Below are 22,240 nucleotides of genomic sequence, written 5' to 3'. Positions count from 1 at the left end.
AACATAGATTAGTGAATAACCCTGCCAAGCTTTCCTAGAAGAGGGGGCTGCTTGTGGCACGGGGGCCAGAGCCTGGGCAGCCATTGCATCCCAGCCAGGAGGGGAGGAGACTGAGATCCTGGGGCTACAGCGGGGTCCCCGCAAGAGGCAGGGGTGAGCCTGAGAGCAGGGCACTGTCAGTCAGACAGCTCCCTTCTCTCACCTCCCCCAGGGATCCTTGAAAGCCCAAGGCAGCTGACACCAGCAGAGCTCTTAGGAAACTTCAGTCTGAGGGCAGGTTGTTCCATTGATCCAGACCAGAAAGCCAGACTCATGGTGAAATACGATGGCAGCTTCTTGACCCCTGGCATACCCTGCCCATTCAGAGTTGGGAGGAGGGACCTCTGAGGGAGCCCAGCGATCCCTCTTTTCCCCAACTGCCCCCAAATCCCCTCGAGGGGCCGTTTGTCCAAGGCCCAGCATCTCCTCTGAGCCAAGTTGAGAGCAGGAATGACTCTTAGCTGCCCCCGAGTCACAGGTTGTACTTGGGTTTCTGGGGGTTCGGGGTGTGGGATCCTTGGGAGTTTATATTAATAAAGGGAGGGGGTAATTTTCCAAAGTAGGCAGTCTAGTTCCTGGAAGAGTAGCCCAAGAGGGCCGAATGCTTCTCGGGGGCCCACAGAACTAGCTTTTCAAGCTGAACTCCCCACACCTGCCAGGTATCTGTGTGAGCCTCCCTGAGGCGGCGGATTTGATCCTTATACTGCCCCCAGCCCAGAAGCCCCCCAGCCCATCCCCGGCTCTGCTGAACGGCTCTGGGCATCTGTTTCCAGTTAGAGATGCTGCTCCAAGCACCTCTGACTCAGCGGGAAAGAATTAGGGATGAGAGAAGGAACTTGGAGCAGCCCCTCTGCTAGGTGCCCCGCACCCGCCCAGACACACAGCCTCCCTCCACTTCCACCTGGCACCTGGAGGGTTAAAGGAACCTGGGCCAAGCTGGGCTGTGCTGGCTGGGTGTCAGGGTGGTTGCTGCACTACTAGCAGTGGGGAAATCCAGACAGCAGGAGCAGCATTGCTAGACGGGACCCTGCTGCCTAGCCTGGCCACTCCACTAGGATGACCCAGAGGAAAGGTAAGGCAGGGGGTGGGACGGTGGAGAGGGGTACCCCATGCCCTGGAGACTGAGCAGGTTCCTATGGGAACCTCCTGCAGAGAGAGACACCTTCCCCCACCCCCGACTTCTTTACTCCAAAGTTGGAAGCAGGAGCATGGCTTGGGTCTCCAGGTTTTCTCCCCTTTCTGGGGAACAAGGGCTCTCTGTATCCAACTCCATCTTTCCAGGGACCCCACACCATGAATGGTCTATCCAGGTGCCCGGGTGCAGCCTCCAGCTCGGAGCTAGCTAGATTCCCATGGCTGGAGTGGGGAGGGGGAAGATGCTAGTATTCAGGCAACAAGCCCCCCAGAGCAGGGGAAGGACAGCAAGTCTCCCAGGTGGTCAGGTTCAGCCCCTCAGCTGGAGAGGTGGCAGTTTGTGTGGAGCCAGGAATGTGGCTGTGGGGGGACAAGGGAATTGGTGTCTGGTGGGGAGGGCCCTGGAGGGTCTCTGGGCTGCTACTGGGTTCTCCCTTCCCTCCCCCACCTCATATACACATGGTCTTAAAGGAGCAGAAGTGAGTTTGAAGCAATAGGGGTTTATTCAGGAGCACAGGGTAGGCTGAGGTCTTTGCCAACATCTCAAAAGGATTAAATTCCTATTTGAAGAAAAGCAGGAGTTTTCCTCTCCCTGTCAATCAGCCCCTTGGCCAGTGCTTTAAGGAGGTCCTTCTCCCGGCCGCTCTGAGCCCTCGGAACAAGAGCAAGCTAAAGGAGGGGGCAAGAACTCCCCCAGCTCCAGGCGGCGTCAGTGGACGTGCTAAAGTGTGACTGAGGACCCTTGCATCTGCTGGGGCAGTCCAGGGCTCCCGTAAGGGGCTCCAGTCCTCCTTGGCCAGCCTTCCTCCAGCAGGACTGGCAGCTGGAAACCCAGATTCCCTCAGCACCAGCCTCGGGCCTCAGGGGATAAGGACCCCTTCTGGTCCACAGCACATACTTAGCTACTTAGCTGACATACCCCTGAGCCTCTGTGAACCTCGGTTTCCCCATTTAAAGCCTTCCATGAATGGGTTGTTGGGATCAGTGAAAGGCCTAAGAATTATCTTGCCTTCACCGCCTTCCGCCATGAAATGATCCCATTGCCAACCCCATTGCCCCTAAAGCACCCACCTAGCCCCCTGGCCAAAGTCCTTAGGGTCAGTGGGTGTCCAACACTCCCTTGTGACTGGAATGAATTAGGAGCCCCCACAAACAATGCCCTTTGGGGGAGTGGAACGAGTTAGATTCAAAACCAGATCAGAGTTCAAATTCCAGTCCTTTCCTTACTTCCTATTCAGTATGGCCACTTCCATGCCTATGATAAATCTGTCCAGCGCTTGCTTGAGTTTGGACAGGTTCCTTCCCCCACTGGGCCCCTGTTGCCTTCTGTGTAAAATGACTTTAAGACTAGATTTCTAGTCTTTGAGGTCTGTCTCAGTTCTAAATTCTGACTCTGTGGATTTCATCACTGTTTATTAAGCACTATGTCCTAGGTACACAAGAGAGGAAATTGGTAATTAAAATTTGGCCATTCACTAGGACGGAAAAGAAGTAAGATCCGGGAACAAAATGCAGGGAAGCAAGCTCATGTTCTAACGTGGAGAGGTCAAAATATATAAAAGTGCAGCATCCCTTCCCACTGTGGACTCCAGCATCCTGCCTTCGGGCTTTCTCTCCCACTCTGAGTCTCCATCCATGAAGGTTCAGGTCTCCAAGTCCCAGGCTCAAAAGCTGAGATGGGGTATTTTTATAGAACTTCTCAGTCCACTTATCCTGAAACTTGGGGCCCCCGGTGTTACAGGGGGAGGAGAGAGTCCTGGTCTGAAGATCGAGGGTGCGACAGGGCGCCCCACAGACAGAAGGGTGCACTCTTTGTCTCTCCAAGGTGAGAGGTCGAAGAGGGCTGACCGGGATGGAGATGCCAGGGCAGGTGGTTCTGAGGTAGAGCTCTGGCTCTGGAGGAGGACTCCTGCACAGAAGGACAAATCCATGCCCATCAAAACAAGCCGTGCTTGGGGCCTGCGTGACAATGGATGAGTTTGTTTTCCCCCAGTAAAACGACGGGAGGGGAAGGCATAATATTCACAAGGGAAAGGTTTCAGGGATCACAGCACCACAGAAAAAAGAACTGGAAATGTTTTGGGGATTTTTAAGAGAACCAACTCTTTCATTTTAGAGGTTTTAGAAAACAGAGACCCCGAAAGAACCGTCAGGCATCATACTGAGTGAGTGGGAGTGAGGAGAGAGATTGACTGACTCCCCAAAGCCGTGCTTCCTTCCACAGAGAAGATGGCTGTTTTACCTGTATTAATTTGAATGGGGGAACAATAGTTGTTGGTCCCGGCACCATCCCTAACTCAGGCTTTGTCCCTGCCCCGCAGGAGCCATCCCCCTGGCAGTGCGGCTGCTGCTGCTCCCCTGGGCAATGGTGGGCCCCGGAGCAAGGAGCTCCTTGGGCCTGGAAGGAGCGGAGGCCGGCGATCCCGAGCTCCTGAAGTGCCCGGGTGTCTGCGCCTGCAGCTACGATGACTACAGCGAAGAGCTCAACGTCTACTGCAGCTCCAAGAACCTCACGCAGCTCCCCAGTGACCTGCCTGGGCCCACCAAGGCTCTGTGGCTGGACGGCAACAACTTCACCACGCTGCCTACGGGGGCCTTCAAAAACCTCTCCAGCCTGGATTTCCTCAACCTGCAGAGCAGCCAGGTGAGCAGCCTCGAGCCGCACGCTTTCCATGGACTCAGGGCCCTCTATCACCTCCACCTGGAGCGAAACCGGCTGAAGTCCCTGGCCCCCAACACTTTCCTGCACACCCAGAACCTGGTGTCCCTGAGCCTCAACAACAACCACTTCAGCAAGGTGGAAGAGGGGCTCTTTGCGGGGCTGTCCAACCTCTGGGACCTGAACCTTGGCTGGAACTCGCTGGTGGTTCTCCCAGACACGCTGTTCCACGACCTGCCCAACCTGCGTGAGCTTGTCGTGGCCGGGAACAAGCTGGCTTACTTGCAGCCCCAGCTCTTCTGCAGCCTCACTGAGCTGCGGGAACTGGATCTGAGCGGGAACGCTCTGAGGAGCATCAAGGCCAACGTCTTCATCAAGCTGCAGAAGCTGCAGAAGCTCTACCTGAGCCACAACCTCATCAGCACCGTGGCCCCCCGGGCTTTCCTGGGCCTCAGGTCCTTGCGCTGGCTGGACCTGTCTCACAACCGCATCGGCGTCCTCTTCGAGGAGACCTTCCTGGGCCTCCTCAGCCTGCACGTCCTGCGCCTCTCCAACAATGCCATCAGTGGTCTCCGGCCCAGGACCTTCAAAGACCTACAGATCCTGGAGGAGCTGCAGCTCGGGCACAACAAGATCAGGAGTCTTGGGGAGAGGACATTCGAGGGTCTGGGCCAACTGGAAGTCCTCACCCTGAACCACAATCAGATCCAGGACATCAAGGTTGGGGCGTTTCCTGGCCTCTTCAACGTGGCTGTGATGAATCTGTCCAGCAACTGCATCAAAAGCCTCCCTGAGCAGGTCTTCAAGGGGCTCGGCAAACTGCACAGCCTCCACCTCGAGGGCAGCTGCCTCAGCCGGGTCCAGCGGCACACGTTCTCGGGCCTCCCTGGCTTGCGGAGACTCTTCTTGAAGCATAACAGCATCTCCGAGATCGAGGACCAGAGCCTGACGGAGCTGCATGAACTTTTGGAGCTGGACCTCACGGCCAACATGCTGGCGCTCCTCTCTCGTCAGCTCTTCCAGGGGCTCCAGAACCTGGAGTACCTGCTTCTTTCCCACAACCAGCTGGCCCATCTCTCCCCAGATACCTTCAGCTCCCTCCAGCGTCTGTTCTGGCTTGACCTCTCCCACAACCACATAGAAACCATAGCTGACGGCCTGTTTGCCCCTTTGGGGAATCTCAGGTATCTCAGCCTCAAGAACAACTCTCTTAGGACCTTCTCCACGCAGCTCCCAGCGCTGGAACAGCTGTGGTTGGAAGGAAACAGATGGAACTGCAGCTGTTCCCTAAAGGGGCTGAGGGATTTTTCCCTGAAGAAGCCCAGTGTGGTGCCTCGCTTTGTCCGAGCCATCCAAGAGCGGGACGACTGCCAGACTCCCGTGTACACCTATAATAACCTCACCTGTCAGAGCCCCCTCGAGGTGGCTGGCCTTGACCTGCGTGATGTGGGAGAAGACCATTTTGCTCACTGTTAACCCCGTACCCAACTTTCCCTGAGTGGAACCAGGAGTCTGTGATGGTTATGCTGTGGAATCAATCCCACTTACTCCTTAGGGGTGACCCTTACTATACCAGCCAAGAAAAAAAGATGAGCCAGTCCCCTGGTAGTCAAGCAAATAGTATCTGAACATCTCAGAGAACTGTGTGGTGCTCCTCTGGCCTCCACGGGAGACCAGAGCAGACAAAGGGATGACTTCATAGTTCAACTTCTTTTTTTCCCCCATACTTCCATAGTGTTTCAACTCTAGTAGGGTTGCCTTGGCCTTTGGTTGGCCAAGGTACAAACAAGTTCTTTGGACTTTGCCATTCAACTTGGTCTTCTGTGGGTTTGGAACAGATGGTCACTGGCCCAGTCCCCAAAAGGTCTGTGACCACAAAGAATAGCAAATCACAAAGGGGGAAGGGGGGCAGATGAAGCAGTTTCTACTCCTATCCAGTAAGATGCTCATTATCGATTAAAAGCAATTTCACAAAAAAAAAGCATAACATGTTCTCCTCCTCGAATCAAATGAAGACGATAAAAAGTGAGTTAGCCCAGATCAGAAAGAGTTGCTTCTCATTAGTCTTGACCGATCTTAGAATCCTCAAGTAGAAGGGAACACACAAAGGCCATCCAATTTCCCATACCTTCAGTAACCAAGCACCAATCAGCATTTCTGATTTTTCTAAAAACTTTTCCAGAATTTATATACTACTTTGGAATCTTGACATTCAAATTCTCATTTTTCATACCTCACCTCTTCTTTTTTGGCTGTTTCAAATGTCTTTATGCTTTTCTTTTAGAAGGCAGTAGATTAGAACGGGTCAACATTTTTCTGCTAGGATTCCTTCATGTATTTGTTGACTGGTAGTGAAATCATTTGAGTTTTTCTTTTCTAGATTCTATCATTCTAATTCTTTAACTTTATAAGAATCAAGCACAATTCTTGAGTAAAGGCAAGCTTGCATCAGACCAAATTTAAAGAATTTTTTGTCACTTTCTCTACACACACACACATACACACATATACACACGAGTAAATCTGGTTGTCTTGGTACTTCAAATCCACATGATTCTAAGAATGCTTCAAACAGCACCCTAAATTTACCTAATTTAAGAAAGCTAAAGACTCTAGAGGTCACAGTGCACTCAGACTTATACTACTTTCTTAACCAAGCTCAATGGGTTTGAGAATTTGCCAAATCTATCATCTCTGCCAAAAAGAAAAATGTTATAAAGGTTACGTGGTAAATAGGGAAATTGAAGCTATTGCTGGAAAAACTGTGTGGGGAAATCTAGCTAAATAGATAGATTTCACTGAACTGGGTGATTTTCTAATTGATATATTAATAGATTGAGTTATGATCTCAGGCACAAAAGTTCCAGCAGAATTTCCTTCTGAAATCAGTAATCAGGGGCTCCTAGAATCTCAAACCCTCTCCCCAGCAGCACGATGGGCAAGATGGTTATGGAACAATACCTAAGAATACTATGTGTTGTAGGATCAAGTGAACATATAAAGGATTATACCAAAAAGTGGGTTTTTCTTTTTGTGTCCCATTTCAACTGCTTTCCTGACATCTCTTGCCTCCATCTTTTCATAATACTTCCTGTTCTAGTTCTACAAGACTGATGTGAAACAGGAGCAGAATCCATGTCCTCCCCTCCAACCCACATGTACACAGAGATGTAGAAAAATACTGCTAAGGTATGGATATTCTAACCTGTGGTGCTGTTTTTATCACTTAAATCTTCTCAGTCCATTGTTTTCTAACATCATTTCTCAGCAGCAAACTGGAAGTGAACTTCTACAAAGGAAAAAGTAAAACCCCAAAGGAAAGAGGAAGTGTATACATACTGGTTCTTTCAGCTCGAACAAAAAATTATGGAAGGCTGAAGTTACTTAAAAAAAAAAAAAAAAGACACTTATCAGATTGTAAACAAATTCCTCTCACCCAAGACACATTTTAGGAAGATGTCCTGGTTTACTAGACTTTGAAGGCCTTATTTACAATGTTAAGTAGTTACTTTAAGCAATCACAATCATGTTCTGCTAGTTATCTTATAACTTTTCTGTACTCAAGCTAACCCAGATTCAAATTTACTTTCACTATGTGGACTCTTCAACCTACTGAAATGGAGCTGTCTGTCCAGATGCAGATCTCACTTGTTACCAAGAGTTAAATAGGGGAAACTAAGAGCAAGACAACTGATTAAAAAGAGTAAAAGGCAAGGAAGGAGAACTCACAAAAACACTTAAAAAAAAAGAGATCAAAGGAGAGCTATGAATTTCTTTAATTGAGAGCTCTTTTAAAGTTCCAAAGCATTCCTGAGGCATGTTTAACAACGAAGAAATCATATGATGGGACCAGAGATATATTCCTTTAAACTAAATATGTTTCCAAATTATCATATGGATTTAATAGCCATATTGTATTTACACATCTTAAAAGGGAACTACTCCAAATACTTAGAAGCACTTAGTAGCACTGCATCCAGAGCCAAGGAAAAGTTGTCCATGGTATATGCAATAACAGTTTTAGTACCAGAGGTAGAGAGAGAAATGACAATGTCATTTATGTTGGGATGTCTCTACAGTTAGCTACATCGTGGCTAAAGTCAGCATGCCTTCCATGGTCCTGTCTTGTAAAGAGCAGCTAAAACTTAGTACCATTAACCACTGTGGATCCACACTCTGAGCAGAAGGATGCCAAGGCTTGACATACTGCTAGGGATTGTGGCAAAACAAACAAGCCAATGCCCCAGACTTAACAGCTACTGGTCTTTAGGGAGCCTATTTTAATAGCAGTGAGACTGCAGAAATGACACTGGCTCCTCTGCACTAAGGGCTTGTGGATGATCCAGGAAGTTTCTTTAGAGGCCTTTTCACTGTGATGTTCTTCTGGTTACAACTCTTTTAAAGGTCTGTCTCCAAAAGCAGCAAAAAAGGAATCATAGTCGGCATGAGCCTGAGATGTCTTCTTAGGAGGTTTGAGCCGATGTCCCATTCAAGATTTGCTGTGTGATGGAAATGAATGCAGGAAAAGCAGGACTTTTAGGGAATTCCTGGATGAAGTCTTGGCCTTCCTCCAAACTCTTTGTAAGCTGAGGATCCAGGGGCACACAGCCTATAAGGGAAGAAAAAGAGGAAGTCAGAAGGGGATGCTTGCCTGACAGAAAGCCTACACATAACAGGAAAGGGAAAGAAAGCATATGGCACCAGCAAGATTCACACAGAGTAAGTCACTTTCACTTTCTGACACTTCTAAATTTGTGATCATAACACAGATCTTTCCTACAAATTTAGATTACTGCTCATGAAACCACAAGTCCATAAGAAATGACTCCATAGAAAATCAATATGAACAGGACATGAATGCATGGTTTAGCTGGAAGGGTCTTGGTTCTTTATAATCTCAGTGTTTATACCACAGTGCATGGCACACGGTGGAAATTTAAAATAAACTGGATTCAAATACCATCTGTGATGGTTACTACCCATGTAACCTCAGGAAAATCAGTTCATCTAGACCTCAGTTTCCTCATATGTAAAATAAGAGTAGGAAAGATTAAACTAGATAATCTGTGAGGTCTCCTCAAACCCCACAGCTCTATTATTTTTCCCATTCAATATCATGAAGTAGAGTAAGTAGCAACTCTCTTATCTTTTATAAATACCTGCCAGTTTGTGTTCTTTTGTTTCATGTCATTAAATTAAAACTATGCTTAGAACTGGGGAATTTGTGTCACTATTAATTCTTAATTCTACTCTTTAAATTGCCCAATGACTTTAGGCAGGACACAAGAGACAATTACAAAAATCTGTGATGGTGTAGAAAACTTACCCCAGTTTTAATTCTCTTCATATTCAATTTATGATTGAGAATGAGGTACAAAGAATGCACCTGATATTCAATCCAGGACCTAAACTGAGGCAGCATGGCATTGTGAACAGCTTGATGAACTTGGACTCAACTGGCTCTAACTCCATCTCTGACTCTCACCAGTAGTTTGATTCTGGGCAATTAAGCTCTACATGGCTCAAGTAACTCCCTAGGATGCAGTCATTATGTCACTTAGATTGTAATCTGTTGGGAGAAGATATGCAAATAATCTAAGTGGATAATGAAAAGGAATTACCCTTCAGTTCGGTATCTCTAATCATACTATGATGATTACAGAGAAGATATTTTCCAAGGACTCAGAAAATCAAAGTCACCCCATAAAAGTTTTTAAGTTTCATCTACTACTTACCTAAGAAGGGAACTTTTGCATGTCTGGCCAATTCTTCCCCACCTCCCTTAGAGAAAAGATTAGTGCACTCCTATAATCAGAGAAAAAAAAAGTTGACTAGGATCAGAGGCCTACTTAAATTTTCTCTCAGATGACATTCTTCTGATTAGAGAGTAATAAGGGCAGAATAATAAGATAAGGGACCTTAAAGTACAGATCATGGGTTAGTAAACGAGGGTAGAGGCCTCATCTGTCATTTGGTTTTGTCTGTATGAAATACGAATGTTTTTTACATTTTAAAATAATTTTTAAAAACTTATCCAAATTATAAAAAATATATATATAAAAATAAATAAGCTGCTAAGCTGAAAATAGGAAGAAGACTGGATTTGACCTCTGATTGCCAAGTCAGTTTGTTGGTCACAGATTTAGGTGAAAACAGTTCATTGCAGAAGCTAGTGCAAAAGGAAGAAATACTAATAGAAGATAGGCACTGAGAGCCATATACCATATGGCATCTATCATCTGGAATAGGTTCAGTTCCATTTCATGTACCTATATTCATTTCTTTTGAGGTTGTTGGCCTAGTCCTGATTACCTCCAGGGCAAACTTTTCTGCGCTAAATAGATAAGAAGGAATGATATTTTTATTCAAAAAAGGTTGTTACACACCTATTATATGCAATGCATTATACTAGTGCATGAGAAAATGAAGATGGAACAAGACATAGCTACTTTTCAGTTACACTGAATCATTTACTCTGCTAGATTAATGAACTGCCTGGTGACAGAATGGTAAAAACCTTAAAAAAAAAACTATCCCACAGCTCACCGAACAATGTGGACAGACAAAACCACTCATATTCTCCACAATTCCAAGCACTCGCAACCCTGTCTTCTTGCAAAAGGTGAGCTCTCTCCGGACATCACCCACAGAAATTGCCTGTAGATACAGAAAAAAAAACAAAAAAAAGTCTATCATAAGTGGATTGGCATGTTTACAGCAGGTTATAAAACAAAGAGGATACTGTCTTTTAGTTTCTTATTCCCATAGAGACATTTTCTCAAAGGATTAAATATTTTGTTAAAATCAGAGTAAGAAGAAGAAAACAAATCAGCAAGTACAACATAAAGCCATTTGGTTGAAGTGACTTTCCATTTAGCACCAAAGCAAATGGGGCAGTTCGTTCTTCTGGACTGGATATTGAAAGAAGCATTTGCTTAAACTGGAGTCCAAGATCTTATTTTTTTTCCCCCCTCAAAAGTTATTTTAGTTTTCCAAATACATTTTAACATTCATTTTTCTAAGATTTTGTGTTTCAAAATTTTCTTCCTCTCTTTTCTACCTCCCCCCTGTACTAAGATAACAAGCAAAACATGTATACTCCTTTTAAATATATATCCATATTTACCATGGTGTACAAGAAAAATCAGACCAAAAGAAAAAAAAAAGTGAAAATACTATGATTTGATCCATATTCAGCAAGAGCTATTTTTGTTAATGTTTTGATAACAATTTTAATATAATTGGTTTCCCTTGCAATTTAAGTGTTTTATTTTATGCATTTAAAAGCATTATTCTGAAAAGGGATCCAGAGGTTTTATCAGAGATCAAAAAGGGTTCATAATACAAAAATGTTTAAGAAACCTGGAAAGAGAGGCTTCTTGTTGCTCAGTTATCAATCATGTGACTCTTTTAACACTATTTAGGGTTTTCTTGGCAAGGATACTTAAATGATTTGCCATGAGGAAACTGAGGCAAACAGGGTTAAGTCACTTGCCTAGGGTCACCCAGCTAGTTTCTAAAGCTGGATTTCAACTCAGGTCTTCCCGACTCCAGATCTGGTGTTATACCCAGCATGTCACTTAGCTGCTCAGATGTTTCAAAGATCCAGGCAAAGAGACTCATGGTAACATAGCATACCTGGGGTGTAGTAACCAAAATAGCTCCCAGGGGCTTATAAGGGCGAAGAGCTTCCACAGCAGAAATGTGCTCATCAGAAGTCCCAGGCGGTGTATCCACAATGAGATAGTCCAAGTTACCCCAGGCCACATCAGAGACAAACTGTTTTATCAATGCTGCCAAAGCAAAAGAAGGCAGAGTCATAGGTCTCTTTCAGATTCTCTCCACTACTAATAATCTTCCAATTAGTTCAGTGGTTGCCACCAAAGCTTCAGGCACCAAGGAGTTTTTGCTAGGGGTCTATACACCCATAAATAAACACAGATTCTTTAGACTGAAAAGTACTTCTTTTTACATTACTATATTTTCAAATATTTGAAGATCCTGATGTGATTACTTAAAAAAAAAATCCATTTTAAAAGTATTACTATTTTCTTTCCTAATGTGTTTTTTTTTTCCATCAATGGAAACTAGTAATACAAGAAGCCACTACCTGCAGGTCTAGGGAATAAAAAGACTTCCTCATTCTCAAAAAGGTTGGAAACTACAACTTTACCTGGATTTGGATAAATAAGATTAAGTGGCATTCTCTTAAGGAACTATCCTAAAACTGCTCTAAAAGCTGTCCTAAAACTCTTACATGAGGAAAGACATTTTATAAAAGACAGCCAAAACCCAGAAGTACCAAGCCTGCTGAATGTTCTGTCAGCACAATGTAAGAGTTTTTGCTTTCGAATAAGAAGCCTGAAAACCGTATTGGAATTCTTAATGTTACACTCAAAGAGTCTCAGATTCCAGGACTAGCTTTGGACAGAACTGTGACATTTGCCCTGTTCAACTTTTCTCCAGTCCTCTACTATTGCAATCTTGCAAGACTGCTCTGAAGGAATGTATACAAGGATCCTAGCTGATGGGAGCTTAAGAAGTGAGCACTGACAGCAGTATTTGTATGGTAACCTGATCCTTCAAGGCCCAAAACAACAATTTTCTCAAATGGAATAGCAAGCACTGAATCTCATATTCAGAGGGCCAGTGAGCAGCTACCTACTTGTGACAGTGGTCCTGCTCCTTGGAGATCTGTAGTACTGCCACAGAGGAGGGAGCTTCTATCTTGTCTACTAGGCCTAGGAGACAGGGATCAAAGCCAATCATCAGCTTCTATCATCCCTATGATCTCCCCAATCCCTTTAGTCAAAGCAATTAGGGCTCAATTTTAATTCATATGAGCTGGGTCAAAACTTTGAATTTTCTGGCTTTGAGATTACCAGGCTCTTAAATAGTAAAAGTAACAGAAATCAAGAAATAGACATACTTGGCCTTTTAAGAGTAGAAAAGTAAAGGTAAGCTTTTAAATGAGGGATAAAACAAAACTGCATGTTTATATTCTAAATAGTCCAGAACATTCATTCTTTCCAATTTTTCTCTCTCAAATACCCAAAGACTAGACACCTATAACTTAAGAGATAAGGAACTTAGCAGCTCCAGGAGGGAGATTGGATGGATCAGATGCATTCAAAGATACTTTGTAGCTCTGGATTCTCCTTGGGAAGGATTTAGCGTGGAGTCCTGCAAAACACCCAGCCAGCTAACAGTGAGCAGCCCGAGCTATTACTACAGCCCAAACACAGCCATACCATTTTTTTTGGGTCCTCTCCACACCACAGCCTCATCTGGCTTCTCCAGTAGGAAACCCACAGACATGAGGGAGATGGTTTGCTCTTGGTCCACAAACACAGGCACCCAGCCATTGTCACACTGGTGCACGGCCTTGTTTTGTACTTTTAGCATTCGGGGAATGCTGGGACCGCAGAGATCCACATCCAGAATCCCAACCTGTGATAAGACAGAACCCAGTTCAGGCTAGTGAGGCAGTGTTTGAAAGATCTCATAGAGCAAAGTTTCTTTTAGTGGTTAGTACAAACAAATAAACAAACTAACAAAAAAATAAAGTTAAGGTCAAATTCAGATCTACTGCCACATCACTGGAGAAGTCAGCCATGAGATTTGAGAATTCGTGTTGATTTGAAGTCTAAAGACAGTGTAGAGCTGTCTTGCCCAGGCAAGATGAAGAATGTCCCACAGGGTGGTAGCAGGAGTAGGGGTTCAGAAAGTTCCATGCAGCCACGCCACTGGTCAAAGAAAGACTGATATTCAGTGCCTTAGGACTTCAATCAAGCATATTAGCTACTATGAGAAAAGATCTAGCAACACTAATTTTACCTAATGAAAAGTTCCAATTGTTGCAAATGAAAGGAAACAAACTCAGCAGAGGAGAGAATGGCAGTACTCACCTTCTTGCCTGAATGCCGAAGGGCCAGGGCCAGCTCTGTAGAAATGGTACTTTTCCCCACCCCTCCTTTTCCTGAAAGGACCAAGATGATCTGCCTGATGCCAGTAAGATTTCCTGTCTCTTAAGGAAATAAAGCAATATAATGTCTGTGAGTGAAATGAGGACGAAAATTTATATGCACTTAGTTTAGTCTTTAACATATTTCTACCACTGTAGCCTCATAAAAAACATTTATGTGTATCTTTGTAGTATCACCTACATTTCCTAATATATCCTGCTGTATAATCCCTTCTAGGAAGCTACTTTTTTTTTTAGGGAGCTACTTTTTATAACAAATAATAAAAAAGATTTAAAAAATATTTTAAATAACTTAATCCTCCCCCCCCCATTATTGCCACTAATCAATATACCAAACAAGTCAGAAATTAAAGGTTCTACATTTACAATCCCCCATTTTTACAAAAGGAGGAATACGTATCCTTATCTTTTCTTTGGGGTCAAGGTTAAACATGATAGATTCAGTGTTATCTATCTTTTAACAAGTCTCCCTGTATCTACTCAGTACCCTCTTTAATTTTAGCCTTCAAATACCACTACAGATTAGTCTTCCTGGCACCTAGATCTAATCAATCCATTCCCTAGTTCAAATACCTTCAATGACTTTCTTCTGCTTACTACATAAGGTCAAAGAAAGTGATTAGTCTACCATTCAAGACCATTCACAAAGTGTGGTCAATCTCTGCTGTCTTTTCTCACATTAAAGCCCTACTCATATCTTATATTTTATTTCTTATATTACCATTCTCTGAAACATGCTTTGTCCTTTCCCATTTTCATGATTTTCTTCAATCATAGCATTTCCTCTACTTAGAATTCCTTTGGCCCAGCTCAAAGTCAATTTATTTATTTTTTTAAATTCTGAACTTAAACATGAAATAAAATGACCATTCCCGTATGTAAAGTAGAACAGAAAAAGCATTCTATCTAAAATAGAAATCATCTATTAGGCTTAGCTTCCTTAAAATCCATATATCTACATACACAACAGATTCAACATCTAACTTTCAAAGCTATCCTGCTTACCTGTGTTTCCTCCTGTTTTCTTTTAGGTCTCTACATTCCTATCCTTAAAATATTTACTCTTGATTAGATTGAGAACCACATAATAAGTCTTCCCTCTCCCCACCAAGATTTTACCTCCTAAAGGAACTTAATTTAAACTGGACCTTGGTCACTAAAGTCCTTATCTCTTTCCATAGAAATTCATAGCAAAAAGGGCAAAACAGCCAGAAAGAAGAGGTATTCCTTGCTGGAGTGGCTAGGATCATATGACAAATCTTCATAGTAATCCTTTCCTCTCCCTTCCTAAAAATAAAATAACTTTTCATGGGTCTCTTGGTTGGGAAATCCATTATCCTTTGAATTCATGGGACATTCCACAGAGTGGCAGGATTGCTACCATATTATCTTAATTAAAGACACTTTATTCCTCAACTCACAGCTTTGGTATATAGAATTTTTTTTTCCTAAAGCATAAAAGGGGGCAGTAGGTAGCATAGTGTTTAGAGCACCAGCCCTGAAGTCAGGAGGACCTGAATTCAAATATGACCGCAGATACTTAACACTTCCTAGCTATGTGACCTTGAGCAAGTCATTTATAAACCCAATTGCCTCCGGAAAAAAAAAAAAGCATAAAAACTCTTCCCCCACCTCTTTTACTTTTTAATTGAGTCCTATGGACAACTTCCCTCTTTCTATTCCCTCTTCCCAAAAGAAAATAAAAACAAAATCATTATAACAAATATACAGTCAGGCAAAATTATTATTTGCCATAACAAAAACTCTCTTATTCTGCCCTGAGATTATCACTTCTCTTGTAAGAAGACCACAGACCCTCCTCAGTACTCTGGAGTATATCTAATCTGATTCTTAAGTCTTTCAAATTTGGCTATTATGAGATTGTTGTTATGATATAAATTGTGGTTCTGTTCATTTCACTTTGCATCACTTCATAAAAATTTTGCCTAAGTCTCTTAGATACCATTCCTTTTATAAAAATTTCTTAAAATATTCCATTATATATACATAAGTGTATATACACTATAGTTTCTTTAGCTATTCCCTAAATGATAGTTTCCGGTTATTTGCTAAACAAAAAGAGCTGTTATAAACATTTCTGTACATATATGTTATTTTCTTTTTCTTTAGACCCTTTGGGGCATAAGCATAGTGGGGCACAGTTTAAAAACATGTTCATAGCTCCATTACTGCTTTCCAGAAAGGCTGTACTAATTCACAGCTTCACCAATGTACATCAGTGTGCCTGTTGTCAAAGAAGAAAATTAACATTGTACTTTGTTTTAGATTAAAAAAACTTTCAGAAATAATTTTTAATTGATTTAATATTACACTAAATCCAAAAATTTCTAGCTTAGAAAATTGTTCTAATTAACATAATCCCCACAGTGCCTTCAAGCATTTCTCTACTCCCCCCAAATTTAAAGCAACATTTATAGGAATATTGAATATAGAAAGGTTTTGAGTTAACATTTCAGAAAAATGACTTAATCTTCTACTAGAATTCCTAAATTTCTTCCAGGACCACTCCCCTCCCCTAAAGAAACAACCAACAACTTAATCCTTTTAAATAAAGGATAGGTCCTAGTTCAGTCACCCTAGGCTAAAGGGAAAAATCAATAATCTTAGAAAGATAAGGGATACTTCTACTAAGTTTAGCTTTTGTTCTTGACTACTTATACATTTTCCTAAAGAGAAAATTCTGGAAAAGGTTTATTAATATGCTTCCACATCGTGTTCTTAGAAGCTTTCCAAAACCATCATTTCTCTTTTTTATCATCTTTGCCAAGATAGATGCCAAAGTAGTTCATTTAATTAATCAGTGATTTGAAGCATAATGCTGCACAGTCTTTCCATTTCTTTCATTGAGTACCTCTTGTTCATATCCTTTGAGCACTTATTCATTGGGGAATGGTTTGATCATTTAAATATTTCATATCTGAAATGACTCCTTTTATTTATTGGATGAGACTTTTATTGAAAAAGCTTGCTAAAAAGATTTTTTCCCCGTGAAGGGCTTTTCTTCTAAGGTTAACTTAATTGTATTTGTGCGAAAACAAAAATACCTCTTTAATTTTATGTAATCAGAATTATCTGTTAGCTATGATCTCTATCTTGTTTGATTATAAACTTGTCTCTTCTCCATACTTGGAAAAGGTATTTCTTTTCTTGTGCCTCCAATTTTTTATGTAACTTTGTATACCTGTCACACACTCATTTGAAACTATTAAAGGAACATGTTTTTAAGAGCTGAAATCGATCTCCAAGATCTAGCTTGTGGCAGATCTTTGTAACACCTAAAAGTTAAGAATTGACACAACTAACTCCATTTAGTCTGTCTAACAGCAAAATGTCTCTCCTTCAATACAAAAGAAAATTCAAAGAATCCCCATTAGTGCCTCTTTATCCTATCCAATAATGAATGCAGTAGTAACAAGTGATTAAATTTGGATTGTCTAATAAAGTGGATACTACAAATTTTCTTAAGTGTAGTATAAAAGGCTATGCTAACAAGGACACATTCTTTCCTAAGTAACAATTTAATCATCCTTTCTTCATAAGAACAAAACTGATTTGTGAAAGCTTTTTTGTTACTCTGGGTCTATTAACTTTGGAGAAAAGAAAAAATATCTCTCCATCTAAATCTATATTTACACATAAATATACATACACAAAAAATGACAGCAGTGATAGTGTATCTGATTTTCTCTTGAGTAAACAGATTACAGTATACTTTTATTCAGTGCTGGTTTATTTTCAACAGTATTTTATTTTTCCAAATACATACAAAGATAGTTTTCAACATTCATCTTTGCAAAACTTTGTGTTTCGATTTTTTCTCTTTTCCTCCCTTTCTAAGAAAAACAAACAAGGAAGCAAAAACAACAAAAACAGGTGAAAATACTATGCTCTGATCTATATTCAGTCTCCAAAGTTTTCTCTCTGGATTAGGAGGGCACTTTCCTTCCCCAAGACTATTGGAATTTGTGCTGATTTGGGAAGTAATTTAATAAGGACACTAAAAATTCTCAATTCTCACGGAATTTATTCTGATATATAACGAGATGGATCTCTATATTATTTCTAACACACTGAAATTGCTTCAGATGAGAGAATGAAAATGAAGATTTGGATCAAGAATCAAAGGAAAAAAGTTAACAGGAAACAAAATCTTATTCTCTGGAAAGATAAGAAACAATATTTTGGAAGTAATCATGTTTAAGGAAACCTCCTGACCAATGTGAGCCAGCAACCTTTATCATCCCCAGAGGATTGAAATACAGTGGGGATCTCCCCCTTCTCGTCCCCAAGCCAGACTGAGGGAGAGAAGGGAAAGAGAAAGGCCTGGATTGACAGGGATAGGATAGGGGAACCCAGCAATCTAGAATGGGGGGCCACTGGAGAAGACCAGATTAGAGGGGGAATGTTATTCTTGGGGAACTGGGCTGTGGGGTGAGAACCAGACTTGTACATTCACCCTGAAGGGCAGGTGAGGCAGAGGAGGAGAGGAACAGAAGAGGCGGAAGTCACCAACAGCTGGAGTGTTTGTGTGACTTCGGCCTGCCACGGGGACCTTCAGGGACCATCGGTTAGTAAACTCCTAGAAAGCAGAGGCTTTTCTCATTGCTCAGCCTCGTACCTGGCACGCAAGAGAAACTTCATAGCTATTAAAAGACTGACTGGGGGAGGGAGGGGCACTTGGAACGCAAGACCATAGGGAGGAAGGATGGAGGAGGATCCACTACTGCAAAATAAAGTCCCGCGGACACCGGATGGTGGGTGTAGTAGGACCGACGGCGCGGGGTCACGTGGGGAAGCTGGCCTGGCTTTGCAGAGAACAGGGAACTGAGGTTGTGCCGCCTCCACTGGTCCCGGTCACACTGGCGCTAAATTCAGAGACTCACGCCCCCACCGCCCTAGCTCACCAAAGGCTCTCAATTCAGGCACGGCCCTGACTCCACCCCTGGGCGGCGAGGGGAAGAGCTTTCCCCTCCCGCAGGGGTGGGGGGAAGGGAACTCCTCGCGCATGCTCAGGCCCTCGAGCAGAACGAGCCGCCGACTTCCAGGGGGGAACGCCTAGTCCACCTGGCTTCCGCGGGCCCGCCCCAACTCTGAACTGTGCAAGTGATTTACATCTTTCAAGGTAAGAGATTTGGGATAGCGAATCTCTCGGGAGAGGCTCTCGGAAGAGCTCCTCCTGAACTCACTCACCCTGTGCGGCCTCCATTCTGCCGGGCGCTATCTCACGTCACAACTTCCGCCTCCATCTGCGTACACACACCCCCTTCTCTTCTCCCGCCTAGAGTGAGGGGCGTTTCCTCCAATCCGAAGCAACATCTCTTCCCTTCTCCCTCCCCTTTGTCCTTGTCTTCTCTTATTAACCAATCAAATCTCTGAAGGCGTGTCTGCTACCCGGCCCCGCGACTCCTGGGAAATGGAGGTGGGCTTTCTTCTAAATCCGAAAAATTGACTACCCTCTCAATTATTGGTCTTTGGGCCAATGTGCGTGGTAGACTTGGCTCTGAGTTGCTTCTGTTTCTCCTATGGAGACGCGGATTGATGATTGACAGAATTTTTAGCCATTGGCTCCGTGAACCCCTCCCCTCTCCCATTCCTCTCAGGGTGGCTTATCCAACGGAGATGGCGAACCAGGTCTGACTCGCCTTCCCCCAGGCGAGGGACCAATGGGAGGATGGGGGCGGGACTCGGGGGAGGAGATTGTTTACGTCTAGCTCGGGAGGGGAAAGTAGGTCAGAGCGCGGGGCTGAAGCGGAGCGCGGCGGTGGCGGCGCCTGAGGTAAGATCGGCGCCTCCTGGGGTGGGGCCCTTGATGGCTCCGTGGTCCCCGCGCGTCCCCCGGTCCCTTCAGTCTCTTCAGTCCCCAGCACGGGTTCCGCTTGCGCTTCCCGCTCCCTCCGCCCCTCAGGCCTCTCCTTACGGATCTTCTTCGCTCAGCTTGCGGCGCTCCCCTTCTGGAGCGGACCGAACGGCTTGCACCGCCCAATGGGAGGGGGTGCCAGCGGTTGGTGCGGGAGGACCCAGGGTAGCGGGGCGGGGCGGAGGCCGGGTCCTGGTAGCCCCGACTTCCCTGAGGCTCAGTGGGCATCCCGCGGGTAGTTGGAGCGACCGGAGAAAGCGGCAGGAGACAGTCGGACCCACTCTTATGTGGAGGGGTTCCCGGCGAGGACACGGAGCCTCGTCGTCGGCCCTTATCGTTTGGTCGGAGGCCTGGGGACTTGGAGGGAAAAAGCTCCGGGGCCGGCCGGAGGAGGCGGGGCCGCAGGCTTGCCCTCCTCATGTGCGCGTGTCAGGCCCGGGGTCCCTAGATCGGCCGAGGTCGGCCCAGCCTTTTCTTGTGCTGCGTCCTTCCCTGTGGTCGGCTGGCGGGTACCGGCCCTGAAAGTCCTGTCTTTGTTCCCACTTCGGCGGCCCCTGGGCGGGGGACAGAGGCCGCGGGCTTCACTGACCTCGGCCTCCCCCGGACTTGTTTCTCGGGTGGCTCCTGTGGGTGTGGTTCCGGGATCCATCCCGGCCTCGCGCAAGTCCGGAGTGCTGCTCAGCCCCCTAAGTGGCCGATGGAGAAGAAAGGTCAAGGGGCTGGCCCGGCCTCCGACTGCGGTGAACGGGAGCCCTATGTGCTCAATGATTTCTGTGAGCCCTAGAGTGCTAACGGGGTACCCGCAGGCCAGGCCGGCGCTTTCCAGGGGCGTTGTGTCGTGCTTTAAAGGGGATTAGCAATTCTACAGGTGCAGCAGGGGAGGCATTGAAAGCATCAACTAACTGCGAACTGGCGTGGAAAGGGGCATTATTATCTTGGCATATGCAGAGGAGGAAAAAGTGTGAAAGAAACATGGAGGAGTGCAGCCCCAGATGGGGAAGGTCCATGAAACGGAACTTGGCCTGGGAGGAGTGACACTAAACTCTGAGGCGTCAGAGAGTTGGGTGAAGGGTCCGAGTCAGGAGGTCTGGCTTCTTACAGTTTAGCTGCCTGCGTAGTCACGCCCCTCTCCTCCCTCTCTCCCCCCCCCCCCCCCCCCCCCTTTAGCCCTAAGTGTTGCTTACATTGGAGAGTCGCTTAATGTAAACTCATTCCTTCGTATGGATGGATTCTGAATCTTCTTGCCATCTGTTTCTTTGAATGTCTCCTTTGACTCCCAACCTACGGTAGTTTTCTGTAATTTTGAGGGAGCTGCTGGGAAATAGTCTGATGCTGTGGGAGAAGCACTAGACTTAGAATCAGGAAATCTGAAGTCAGATTCTACCTCCAACTTTTACTATTTTACTCCCTGGACAAGTCAGTTTTTTAGCCTCAGATTCTTCCCCAAGTGAAGATGATAATGGAGATACTTGCCCCTAACCCCAACTTTGTTAGCATCAAATAAGGAAATACACATCAAAAAGCCACCATATAAATGTTGACATTAAAAGTGCTACAATTTGAAGTTAGGCTTTGTGCCTACCCCGCCCCTCAACCTTGTCTCATTAAAATGGGGCTTTTACAAAATCCAGAGATGCACTTGGTAAAGGTTTTAAAACATTGGTGGACAAGTTTGAGGTGTTAATCATTTCTTTGGAACTAGAATAGTTTGGTCAAAACACCCTTTATAGAATGCCCTAGTTCCCTGTTGTGACTGACCAGTAAGGGACTTGTTCCAGGGTCAAAACATCTATTAAACCCTTGAAACTAAATTTTCTTCTGGAGATGTTCCCCCTAAGTCTTGCACCAATGTAGTGAACACTTAACAGCATCCCCATCCCTTCCCCTCGGTTGGTTAGAATAGAGCAGGTAGAAGTTACAGTGGTGAGTGACCAGTAGCCTGAAAGACCCACCCAGTCAAGGAAAAAAAGCATGGTTACATTTTAGGAGATAATATTATTGAGATCAAGCTGAAATTTTTTTCTGGCTCTGTTTTCTTTGCTTTGCCTTCATACTATCTTGCGTTCATAAGAATTATTTTTGTCTGATCTGTGGTACAGTGTCTATTCTTATCTGCCATGATTGGACACATTACACTGTACCTTGATGCTAACGTGATGTCATTTTTGGTTCTCTTCAAGAAGACAACCACCAACCAACAAATCTTATATTTCTTAAGGCAGCTGGGACACTTATTTGAAGAGGGCTGGATTTGAAATCAGAAACTTAGAAGTTATGTGACTGTCAGTTCTATTTCTTATTAATAGCACCTACCTCCCAAGGTTTGTTGAGAATCAACATTTATAAAGTGCTTTTGCGTTGAAGCACTATGTAATTGCTGGCTGCTACTCTTGTCCTACTTGGCTTCACACCTCCTAGTAGTTGGGGTCTTATGAGACCAATTTGAAAGTTAGAATACTGCCTACCTAGAGGAAGTTTGTTTATAAAGTCTTAAGTGATAGTTAAACATAGTTGAATTGTATGAACCCACATGTTAGGGATGTTA

At 44.3% G+C, this 22,240-nt stretch overlaps 3 protein-coding genes across 6 annotated transcripts in view; 2 read left to right on the top strand and 1 right to left on the bottom strand.

Annotated features, from left to right (window-relative positions):
• Window positions 1-3,487: 3,487 nt before the first annotated feature.
• Window positions 3,488-6,849, top strand: IGFALS (insulin like growth factor binding protein acid labile subunit). Its single transcript, XM_051969456.1, has one exon. The coding sequence runs from the start codon at window positions 3,539-3,541 to the stop codon at window positions 5,306-5,308; it is 1,770 nt and encodes a 589-aa protein (XP_051825416.1). The 5' UTR covers window positions 3,488-3,538; the 3' UTR covers window positions 5,309-6,849.
• Window positions 6,850-7,590: 741 nt separating this feature from the next.
• Window positions 7,591-19,444, bottom strand: NUBP2 (NUBP iron-sulfur cluster assembly factor 2, cytosolic). 3 transcript variants are annotated; one of them, XM_051969460.1, is made up of 7 exons: window positions 19,029-19,444; window positions 13,741-13,859; window positions 13,084-13,282; window positions 11,471-11,625; window positions 10,379-10,489; window positions 9,568-9,637; window positions 7,591-8,441 (listed from the first exon to the last, which is right to left on the bottom strand). In XM_051969460.1, the coding sequence occupies exons 1-7, from the start codon at window positions 19,042-19,044 to the stop codon at window positions 8,296-8,298; spliced, it is 816 nt and encodes a 271-aa protein (XP_051825420.1). In that variant the 5' UTR covers window positions 19,045-19,444; the 3' UTR covers window positions 7,591-8,295. The 3 variants fall into 3 exon arrangements, with proteins under 3 accessions (XP_051825420.1, XP_051825421.1, XP_051825422.1); XM_051969461.1 differs by lacking the exon at window positions 19,029-19,444 and having other exon boundaries at window positions 13,388-18,059; XM_051969462.1 differs by lacking the exon at window positions 19,029-19,444 and having other exon boundaries at window positions 13,084-13,578; window positions 13,741-18,059.
• SPSB3 (splA/ryanodine receptor domain and SOCS box containing 3) overlaps window positions 18,858-22,240 on the top strand; it is a 19,115-nt gene continuing 15,732 nt past the window's right edge. Inside the window, exon 1 of one of the 2 annotated variants that reach the window (XM_051969459.1) lies at window positions 18,858-18,960. The gene's annotated coding sequence lies outside the window, so the exon portion shown is untranslated. Of the gene's footprint in view, window positions 18,961-19,514; window positions 19,615-22,240 lie in introns of those variants that run through there. The other variant, XM_051969457.1, reaches the window with a different exon arrangement.

Source organism: Antechinus flavipes, chromosome 1 (assembly GCF_016432865.1).
Source record: "Antechinus flavipes isolate AdamAnt ecotype Samford, QLD, Australia chromosome 1, AdamAnt_v2, whole genome shotgun sequence".
In the NCBI taxonomy this organism is placed as follows: Eukaryota; Metazoa; Chordata; class Mammalia; order Dasyuromorphia; family Dasyuridae; genus Antechinus; species Antechinus flavipes.
This window is presented reverse-complemented; position numbering and strand designations above follow the sequence as displayed.

Coding starts and splice junctions, on each gene's coding strand:
- IGFALS (XM_051969456.1), top strand. CDS start 3,539: ATGGTGGGCCCCGGAGCAAGGAGCTCCTTGGGCCTGGAAGGAGCGGAG.
- NUBP2 (XM_051969460.1), bottom strand. Junction 13,283..13,740: donor TTCGGCATTCAGGCAAGAAG/GTGAGTACTGCC, acceptor GTCTTATCACAG/GTTGGGATTCTGGATGTGGA. Junction 10,490..11,470: donor TTTTGGTTACTACACCCCAG/GTATGCTATGTT, acceptor CTGTATCTACAG/GCAATTTCTGTGGGTGATGT.